The 10,434-nt window shown below is 34.8% G+C and overlaps 1 protein-coding gene across 1 annotated transcript; it reads left to right on the forward strand.

Annotated features, from left to right (window-relative positions):
- The first annotated feature begins 2,073 nt into the window (after window positions 1-2,073).
- Window positions 2,074-9,365, forward strand: LOC145555704 (uncharacterized). Its single transcript, XM_081617435.1, has 9 exons — window positions 2,074-2,264; window positions 2,762-3,174; window positions 3,284-3,343; window positions 3,953-4,123; window positions 4,289-4,474; window positions 6,374-6,504; window positions 7,798-7,966; window positions 8,088-8,217; window positions 8,357-9,365. Exons 2-9 carry the CDS (start codon window positions 2,980-2,982, stop codon window positions 8,617-8,619), a joined length of 1,305 nt encoding a protein of 434 aa, XP_081473561.1. The 5' UTR covers window positions 2,074-2,264; window positions 2,762-2,979; the 3' UTR covers window positions 8,620-9,365.
- Window positions 9,366-10,434: the final 1,069 nt, after the last annotated feature.

Here is a 10,434-nt window from a genome sequence, read left to right on the forward strand (position 1 = left end):
TCCAATACGAACACAAGCACGACACAATATGATATGATAGGCATAATTGTCAGTTCTAGAAAGATTGATATGTGAGCGAGTTGGAAAAGTAGTAGGAACAAATTAAATATAATTGGTGTGAAAGTAAAGTCGTAAACATCTACAACCAAAAGGAGACTGTTTAGGGCACTAATGTATAGAGTACATGATACCAGCAAAACCTTTTTGCATCAGTTGGTACGGTATTACTGAATAAGTATTTTGGTATTTAAATAATACCATTTAAACATAATTTGTTACTAATGCCGTGTTATTAGAGTTAGTGGACTCTATACATTAGTAGCGTATACTTTCCCCAACCAAAAGTAATTTTTTTTTTTTTTTTTTTTTTTTTTTTTTTTTTTTTTTTTTTTTGACGGGAAGATTAAAGATTTCATTTATAAAATAGCCAAACGACACTTACAATCAATTTTTGAGAAATTTAAAACTCCAACAAAAACATATAAAACCCTAAAAATAACATCGCAGAATCGATTGATAATAGCCTTAACAAAAAATTTTATCCGAAGCAATACAATCTGTGAGTTCGCTCTAATTCGGCATAAGATCTGCAGATGCATAATTTTTTGGATGAATATCCTTCCTTGGTCTTCTAAACTCCGATAGAAATTGCGAAACCTTCGATCTTCATTCTTTAATAAACAAATAATTAAGATTCCTACCATGAACACCATCTTAAGGATGGTATCTTTTTATTGAAAGCAATTAAAGAGATTTTGGGGCTTTCCACCGATAAAAACCAGTGGAAGCCCCTACAAAATTCACAAATAAAAATCAAGAATGAAGGAGATAAAGAAAAGTAGGGAAGGATTGAAGAAAAAACAAAGAAAAAACCCTAGCAAAATAGGCTAGGAAAAACCCTCCCAAGGAAAAACCCTAGAGGGAACTATCTCTCTCTAAAAACTAGAGAGAGAAAAAAAGCAACCAAAAGTAATTTCATGTTTCATGTTTTTTTTTTCATGTTGTTTCATGTTTTTTTTTTCTTCGTTTTATTTATTTATTTTACAAAAATAATTTTATAATTTTGAAAATGATTAATATATAGTTCCTAAATATATATATCATCATTTGTGTTGAAGATGATAAAGATGTTTATTTTTTTTTCAAATTACTATGACCTTGGTCCAAGTTTTTTTTTTAAAGAGTGGCAATGATTGATCGTGTGAGCACACTCACTGATTCCTTATGTCGGTGAGTTAATACTAGAGCTAGCTTACACGCATGCATGCTATATTATCAAGTTGGATTCGTAGCTTGCCAATGTGTAAATTGCGTGTAAGCTTTATGCCATGAACCAAAGCCATGATCTCATACCTACCGAAGCTTGCAGAAAAGGCCGAGACAATGCAAAAAAAGCCTAGGTAAGCACGAATAATAGCCTCCCCACCCCACCTGTTGGACCAGGGAGGCAGAGTCTCCTTTTACAACATCGTCAATGAGGGCATACCAACTTTATGGGGCTAGTTCCTTTTGCAGTATCGTTCGTCTTGAATGACTTAGGGCCTGTTTTCATATGTTGAAATTCAGTTCAATTCAGATCAGTTCAGTTTAGTTCAGCTTCTAATTTCCTTCTCTTATAAAATATTCATTTCAGTTCAGTTCAGCTCAACTCAATTCAGTTCAGTTGAGTTCAGTTAATAAGAACATGCCCTTAGCCAATCCAATTAATTTGTGATATCAATTCATTAAAATTTTACCTTAAACTTAAATACCACGTATAAAAAAACCAATTTAACAAATTTGAACAAATTTTATATTTTTAATTTATTTTTTTTATGTATTATTTAGGGCTTGTTTGGCATCATTTTTGGTTTTCAGTTTTCTTTTTTTTTTAAACCAAAAACCAAAAACATGAAACAAGAAAAAGGTGTTTCCACTTTTCTGTTATCAGTTTTCAAAATTTTGATTCATTATATGACATATATAATACACTTTTAAAAAACAAAAAACCAAAAAACAAAAACCACAGCGATGCCAAACAAACCCTTATTTATTTATTTATTTATTTATGTTTGAAGAATTGAACAAATTAATTTTATTTCACCAGGTATCCTCGGTCGCCGGCCGGCACCACAACTTGCTGTTCGGCCACACCTTCCACCACTTCATGGGCTTTGGACTTCTCAATCATACAATTCACTTAACCTTTGCTTCAAATTCTAGGGTTTCCTTCAGAAAAAAATTCCTCTCCATTACGAATTCTCAATCATTTTGGTTCAATCAAAGTATGATTCTCTCTTTCTTTGCATTTATCTATTAATTCAATTGCTTTCTACTCCATGATCATCAATTTTAATTGCTTTCGTATTTCGGATTTTGATGTCACATCTTTTGAATTGTAATTATGTTTTGTTGATTATGTGCAAATTCTAGGGTTCTTGTATATTCTCTACTTCATGTTTATCTTTTTCTTACATATATTCTTAATTGTTAGCTATAATGCTTTCTAAATGCTGTTGTTTTTGATGTTATGTATAGTTTAATTTATATTTGTGAGCAATTCTCATCCCCTGTTTTCCCTTGACAACAATGATTATGGTGCATTGGTTGATTTTAGAAATCTCAGTTTTTTAAACATAATTATAGTGAATTTGTACGTATTATTGGATAATTTGATGGAAAATAATGTTATTATGATTTGTATTGATGATAATTTAGGGAGGAATTTCACTTTGTGTTTATATCTTAGTGTTTCCTAAAATTTGCATTGCTTTTGCGTCAGCATACCGAGTTACCGACTGTTTGTACGACAAAAAGTCTGTTCTTTGCCCGGCCTTTTTAATTGGAGTAGTGTTTTTGGAAATGGCTAAGGAAGCAAGTGATCGACTCATTTTGCCAGTAATGTGTCATTGTGTGTTAAGGTCCTGTTACTGATATGCTGAAACACAGTCGTGCAACTTAAGTGCGAGTGCTGTCGTTCTTGTTGTAGTTGAATTGTAAATGACGAAGGAACTAGATGTAGTTGAATTCATAAGGGTGCAAATCCCAGATTGGGATGATGATGTCAAGGCTACTGCTCGGTATAAGGCTTTTAATGGCCAAAGGTCTGACTGGGAGCCTCAATTTCATTTTTGGAGAGACTTGATTATAAAGATTGCTCGTCAATTCAACCTTTTGTTTCTCTCCCCTTCTCAGGTATCCCTTTTCGTCACTTGGGGATTTATTTTAGTAACTTCTTCATTGCCAACATAATTACTTCCTTAGTACTAATATCTTCTCCTTCCTCTGAATTCATGGTATCAAGATGAAGAATAGCTGGTTCAATAGGGGAGGGTTGTCGCCTTTATGCCTAGATGATGTTCTGGTAAGTTTCATTTACTTGCCCCTGATTACATTGTTCATAAGCGGTTTTATTTCCTGGGAGGATGGGTCATGGGTGTGTGTGGGGCTTTTGGGGGGGTGGGGGGGTGGGGGGAGTCGATTCATTTTCAGATTGTGGAAGTAATTTAGAGATTGATTAATTTCAGCCAGGGCTGTATGTGCAAGTCTCTCCATTATCAACTTCTAATCATGACGGTTTGTCTGTGGTATAATGTTTTGAACAGATTTCCCCTTGTTGCAACATTTATTAGTTATTATAACATAATTTGGGATTTTTATAAAAATATTGTATACAACTTTGTGCATTGCTCAATGTTAAGCTTGTTATTAATTTTATGCTGGCTCAAATCTTACTGACTCCATCATAAGAGTAGACCCCTAGACTACTTCTCCCTACTTTGTTAGATTGGCTCCTCACTGTTCTAGGTGTTTTCCAACATTTCTATTCCCTTTGGTTTGAAAATTATAATTTTTCGTACTATTTTGTGATGTTCAAACAATTTGTCAAATTTCTTAAATCAGTTTAATTTTGGTAATATCTTTGTATTTTTTAATATATTTAGCCTTACATCATTTTTGTTTGAATTTTCAGCTTGAAATGTACAGAGCCGGTGATGTTTTGCGAACTACTGACCTTGGAGATCCAACTAGCGGACTACTATCTCAGCTGCTGAAAAAATTTATTTATTTCCCCATTGCCTTTAGAACATTAAATTCAAGTGATATTCTCAATGATCGTCTCATTCTTCGAGTGATGCTGGAGGTTTGTGTGCATTCTACTATATCATAGATTAATTGTTTTTCAGTTACCATGAACCTTATGTTATGACTTATGAGTTACGACCAATTTATACGAATAATATTTCTAATACTAGTGTTTATATGGAGTGTGGAACCAATCCTTTTCTGGAACTGTTTTGGGTGTTAGGATAAAGCTGCTGAGGTTATAAAAGCATTATCAGAAACTCACTGGACATCTTCATGCATCATAACAATGAGGAAGTTTGAAAGTCTATTTAGGGAGCACAGTGAAGCATATGCACTGTTGAGCTACATGTCTGGACTTGGAAAAGCAAGATATCTTTCAGTCAAAAGAAATGGAGAGTTGATAGAGGTATGCTCTCAAAGTTTCTCACTTGCAGCTCAAACTTTTAATGTACACTTGAAAATTTTTGTTTTCCCATTATAATCATACATTGAAACTGGATAGAACTAGTGCCCTTGCAGTAGATGTCATTAGTACTGATAATCTTATAAGAAATGATAGCTATGAAACTTTTAAGGGATAAAAACATTTTCAGTAATTCAGGTATGGTAACACAACAAGGTTCAGATTGTGTGTTGTGTTACACAATAGGCATTGCTCATGCTAAAATTGTTCTTTGCAATTGATCATAGATAAGGAATTCAGGGGTCTGGACAGGAAAATATTTTTATTGTTACTGGTGAGGATTTAGAGGAAGGAATTCAGGGGTCAGGACAGGAAAACATTTTTTTTATTGTTTCTGGTGAGGATTCAGAGTAGAGTCTATTAAGGAAGATTCCAAAAAAGTGAATTAGATCAAAGATTACATGGGTGCAAATCCCTCTGATTTTAATTTAAATTCTGATTTCCAAAATAGTTAAGGAAATATTTGCATGTATTTTTCCTACTATTGCTAGTCTTGTCATAATAATCCCAACTTTGATCAATCTAGAAATATCTAGAATAATTGTGTTTTTTTTTTTAAAAAAAAAAAACTTATATGGAGGGGGGGTGCCTTCTCCAAATAATTCCAAGTGGTAACTTGATAAACCGATTATAAAATTTGTACCAAGTTAGTGCCCAACTGAGCTCCATCCTAGCCACCTTTGCCTCCCACCCCCACGGCCTTACCACCTTCCTCTCTACTATGCCTCTTGTCCAACATCAGTTTGAACACATATTATTGCATAGAGTTTTAGGAGATAAGTCATTGTTGGGTTATTTTGTTGCTATTTAAACAGCATAGTAGATGTGATGAGAGTGAGTGGAGGTATTTGTATGATTTTTTTGATTGAAAAGTAGGAGATATTAGAATCTTAGCATGTATAGAAGTTTATTATTGGAGTTGATCAGTGACTTAGTTTATTATTGGAGTTGATCAGTGACTTTGTTAAATGGCTTGACCTATAAATATGGAACTCAGGGATTAGTTTGGTTGGGAGGATAGGGGGAGGAGAATGAGAGACAGGTCTTTGGGTAGCTCATTTAAAGGAATTAAGTTTAGATAAATTCTGGTTGCTAATCATTAAGTGCCACGTGGTCTCTATGGCGTACTATATAGTTTATTTAGAGTTTTGATTATTATGGGAATAGTGAAAGTATTGGGATTGTTCTAGTAAAATTTCCAATTCATTATTCAATCCATTGTAAATCTAATCACTTCCTCCACATCCAATACAATGCGAATGTTGGTTGTGAGCTTGTGACAAAGAGATATTACAAGATGTAGGAGATGGGAGAGGGTTTATTGAAATATGATTGGAAGTAGGAGGTGTTTTTATTTGGCCATGGTTGCAAAGCTTTGATGATAAGCATTTAATTAGAGAGATTAGCCAGTAAACAATTTTTGGCTGTTGGTGGGTCACAAGCTAGTCTTTGCTTTGTTTGGTTACTAGCAAGTATTGGGTCATTGCTTTGGGGAAGTTATGAGAAGGGAGATATGTATTGGTAGCTTTGATTTTATATTTTTCCTTCTTTTTACTTCTTTGGGGTTTTGTATTGGGGAAAACTAGGCAAACTAGCTAGTTTTGTAAAAATATTGGCATCTTTTACAACTAGGCAAACTACTTTGTCATTAATAAAATGTTCAGGATAGATCACCTAAGGGCTAAGGTTCATTGTTAGAAGTGTTCTTGTAATAGTACTTTGGTTCCAACTGTTATTCCAGATCATTTATTTGGCAATGGTAAATATCTTTTTTCTTGTTTGCTTTGGTGCAAGTTGCTTTATATTGAAGAAATTGAATTGATGTGCTTATTCCTGTTACAGGGTGTAAAAGTGTCTCTCTCTTCTGCCACTGCATCTAGTATTCCAAGTAAAGATTCAGCTATTTTGAAATTGGTTTGGACCCTGGAAGAGCTCCAGAAACAACTTGTTGTCATTGATGAACAGTATGAAAGGTATTACTCTGATACACTCTATCTGTGTGAGCTTGATGAATTTCAGCTTCTTGTGCTAGCCTTTTGTGGGTGTGGTTTAATTGGCTATCATTGCATAGTTGTCACCTTACTTTGTTGGGATATATACCAATATCTACTTCCTATTATGTTTAAGGGATTATTCCGTAACTAGTGATTGATGTTTAGTGCCTATGATTGCTTTTGATATTCCTGGCTATTCTGTATAACTTGTGCATGTCATAAATCTTCAAAGCTTTTTAGTTTTTTAGGTCCTGGTTAAAGTTTTTGGACGTTATCTTCTATCTTTGCATTGCTTCTTAATCTGCTTTTCTAGATGTGATAAAAGATTGTTTTATTAATTTCCCTGCAGTTTTTCTCTAATTTTTTTTTTCCTTTTGTTATTCTATATTGTGATTGTTGTTGACTGGTTGTCATAAGATAAAAGCATCTGCAACTTTAAAATATCCAGTTTTTTAGCTATTCACGCTTAGTCCCCCAGCTTCAAGAAATTCATCCTAAAAGCTGGAAATAATGGGTTTGGAGATTTAGGGCTCTTGGAATAATAATCAATGGTTTCCCCTGTTTGTGGATATAGACAAGGAATGAAAAGAGCTTTTTGGTTACTTTAAGTGAAGGAATAGAATTTTAGGCTAAAGAGTGGAAACAATTATGGGATATATTTTAATTATTCTATGAATAGTTCTAAGGGAGATTGAAATCGTAGTCCTCTTTATTTTCTTAGTCTTAAATTTTAAACAGAGGAAACCCCTTTATATTAAGATTGATTTTGGTGGTAATGATGGGGCTGTAGACATGTGCTTGAATACTGGTGGTTAATGGTTATGTTGCTTTTGTGGAGAGATTTGCATGCGATGACATTGGTGGAGCAACGGTTGCTCCAGATGTAGTTATAATGTGGTTATTGGGTAGGCACTGGAAGTGGAGCAGTGATCAGGATTATTTTCCCCGAATATATTAGGCAGAGTGGAGAAAAGGAATGAAAAAAAAAAAAATTGTAAAGGAAAACTCGCAGAAAGGAGACAGGGCTTTAGATCTTCAACTATCCTTGTCCAAACAACCCTTAATATTTTGAATGAATTGCACTAGAAACTTTTTGTTTAAACTAGAGTACTCAATAACATTGAAGCCAAAATGGATGTGGCTTGATCTTTATGTCTGAAGAGTAGCCATTTTATCTTTGCCTTGGATCTAAAATTTTGTTCATAAATTTTTCAAATGCATTCTTGTTCAGACCACAATTTTTTATAATTCTTCAGTGATTTTCACATACAGATCCAGAAAATCTGCTTTAGCTGCATTGGGAACTGGAGACAAGAAATTAGCTCTGAGGATTGCAAGGCAATTGAAGCTTTCTTCTGAGAGTAGAGAAAAACTCACACCATTCATCAACAGAGTGGAGGAAGTACTCCGAGCTATTACAGATGCAGAATCTGCAAAGAAGGTCCTTTTTATTTACTTTGTCAATTTTTAGGTGACTTAAGTTTGGAACTCACTTCAATCATACGAAGTATATACGAAGTATATACGAAGTATATTAGTGATTATGATATTGTCCTTTTCAGGTGTCTGAAGCTATCCAGCTTGGTTCTTGGGCTCTCAAGGAGAACAGAGTGGAAGTCGAAAAAGTTCAATTGTGTCTGCAAGAACTTGATGACTTCAAAGATTCTCAAGAAAACATCCACAATATCCTAGGTGACTGGATCACTGAACTCCTAAAATTGAATATTATTCTAATAATGATCTTTATGAGTGACTGATAGCAAGATTGTGAGTAGTTACTTGGACATAATGTCAATTGTGCTGATTCTAGATCTGATGTCTCTTGTTTCAGAATCAACATCATATACAGCTGTGGAGGATGAAGATATCGAGGAGGAGCTAAAGAAGCTTGAGTCACAAATTAGAGATGAAAACCTTGAGGTTTCTACATCTAAATCTGAGGATGATGCAATAAGAAATTCAGGGGTTTCAGTTACCCCAGATTCATTGTGTGCTGCCATTGCAGATCTTAAGCTTGAAAGACAGACTGAAGACCCTATTGACAGTTCAGGAACCTCAAGGAACCATACAAGTCATCAGCTTGAAGCTGCATAGCTGAAGTTGGTTAATGCTGAATCCTTAACGTAACCTGAGTTCCTTTTTACTGCTGAATATACTGTGTGTATCCCTCTGAAGAATTTTCAAACTCAATATGACTATACCTGTAAAAAAAAAAAAAAAAAAAAAAAAAAAAAAAAAGGTGCAACCCCCAATCACCACTGAGGTTTAAGACCGTCATCTACAGCAGGTCCTTGCAGAGTATATCTCCATAGCCTCTGCCCATATATTATATATATGATCTTCTGTGTGGGCCTTAAACCTTGAGCTGAAGTGGTTGAGTGTTTCGCAATTTATGTTAATGTTGGGATGAGATTCAAGCATAAGCATTGAGGAGTTAAGACTGTATTACGATCACAGTTTATTCAAAGTTGGTTCCTCTTGCTGTGTAATTATAGTTCTCTGGTTATTGGACCGGTCGTCTATGGTTGCAAGTTTACAGAACAGGTTTGATAATTCTTACGGTCTTACCTCCTTTCCTCGTTCATTTCTGATGGCATTGCTGAAATATGTAGACTGAAGATTGTGAAAAGATTAAGCAGGACGACCTTTTAGAACAGGGGGATATAAAGTTATTTTTTCGTTGTCTCTGTCCAATGTCCATGTTTTATTAACTTATACTCCGTAGTCTTGTAGAGGTACAATAGAACAACTGAACATGTACTCTTTCTATTCTTCAATAACTGTGTAGTAATCATTATTTTTGGTGTTGTGTGTAATACTCAGAACTTCAGATTTACCAATTGACACTCCACCTGAAGTTCTGAATTAAACTATAGTTTCTTGAGAAAGCATAAAATACAGTATTGATATGTATTTGTAAATATATAACAAATAATAAAATAATGTGAAAGTACATGAAAAAGAAAGAAGGAAAAATTTGTCACAAAGGACCTTTTAATATCTATTATTTTATGAGAAAGGACATTTAAAAAAAGTGGCAAAAAGAGACCAAAAATGGGTTTTTATAGGGACCTTTGCCCGAAAAATGAGTGTTGACGCCACGATATGGCAGCCACCACCTTGGTCTTCCACGAATCCCCTTACCCACCCCTTTCACGGCAGCCGCCCCTTCCCCCTTCCCCCCTCCCGCAAACCCCCTTCCCCACCCCTTTCATGGCAGTCCCTCTTCCTCGCCCATTCGTGGCAGCTCCGTCCTCATTTCGAACTCGACAACCCCTTCCTCTAACCCTAAATTCGAACCCCACCGCCCAACAACCGCTTCCCCTAACCTTCGATTTGAACCCCACCCCCTACCCCCTTCTCGTCTACCACCGCAGCACGGGTGGGGCAAGGGGGTGGCTGCCATGAAAGGGGTGGGGGAGGGGGTTTCGTAGAAGAGCGAGGTGGTGGGTGCCATTTCGTGGTGGTCAACGCCATATTTCTTTAGTCAACACTCACTTTTCGTGCAAAGGTCCCTCCTCACAAATAAAAACCCATTTTTGGTCCCTTTTTGCCACTTTTTTTTAAAGGTTCTCTATCATAAAAAGTCCTTTGTAATAAATTTTCCTATTAATAATGTGATGGTCTTTATTCTAATATGATCATTAGCTAGTTGTCAAATAATAGTATTTCAGAAGAATATATACGGAGTAAGATTTAATATTATCTCCGTTTCAAATTATTTGCAATGATTAAATATTTTTTACTCACATTTTATGCTAAATCGTTGTAAATAATTTAAAACGAAGGTAGTATGTTATTATTCTCTAAAATTATTAAAATATCCCATACTTTAGCTTAAGAAGTTAAGATTAATTAAAAATTAAAAACATGATGATGAGAAACCAAATAAGTACTACTCAATCCATG

The sequence above is a fragment of the Chenopodium album genome, chromosome 8 (genome assembly GCF_948465745.1).
Source record: "Chenopodium album chromosome 8, dcCheAlbu1.1, whole genome shotgun sequence".
NCBI lineage: Eukaryota > Viridiplantae > Streptophyta > Magnoliopsida > Caryophyllales > Amaranthaceae > Chenopodium > Chenopodium album.

What these genes read in the sequence shown, in the direction of transcription:
- LOC145555704 (XM_081617435.1), top strand. Translation starts at nt 2,980, where the DNA reads ATGACGAAGGAACTAGATGTAGTTGAATTCATAAGGGTGCAAATCCCA. An exon ending in TGTTTCTCTCCCCTTCTCAG is followed by an intron (nt 3,175 to 3,283) that starts GTATCCCTTTTC and finishes CATGGTATCAAG; the next exon opens with ATGAAGAATAGCTGGTTCAA. An exon ending in AAACATCCACAATATCCTAG is followed by an intron (nt 8,218 to 8,356) that starts GTGACTGGATCA and finishes CTCTTGTTTCAG; the next exon opens with AATCAACATCATATACAGCT.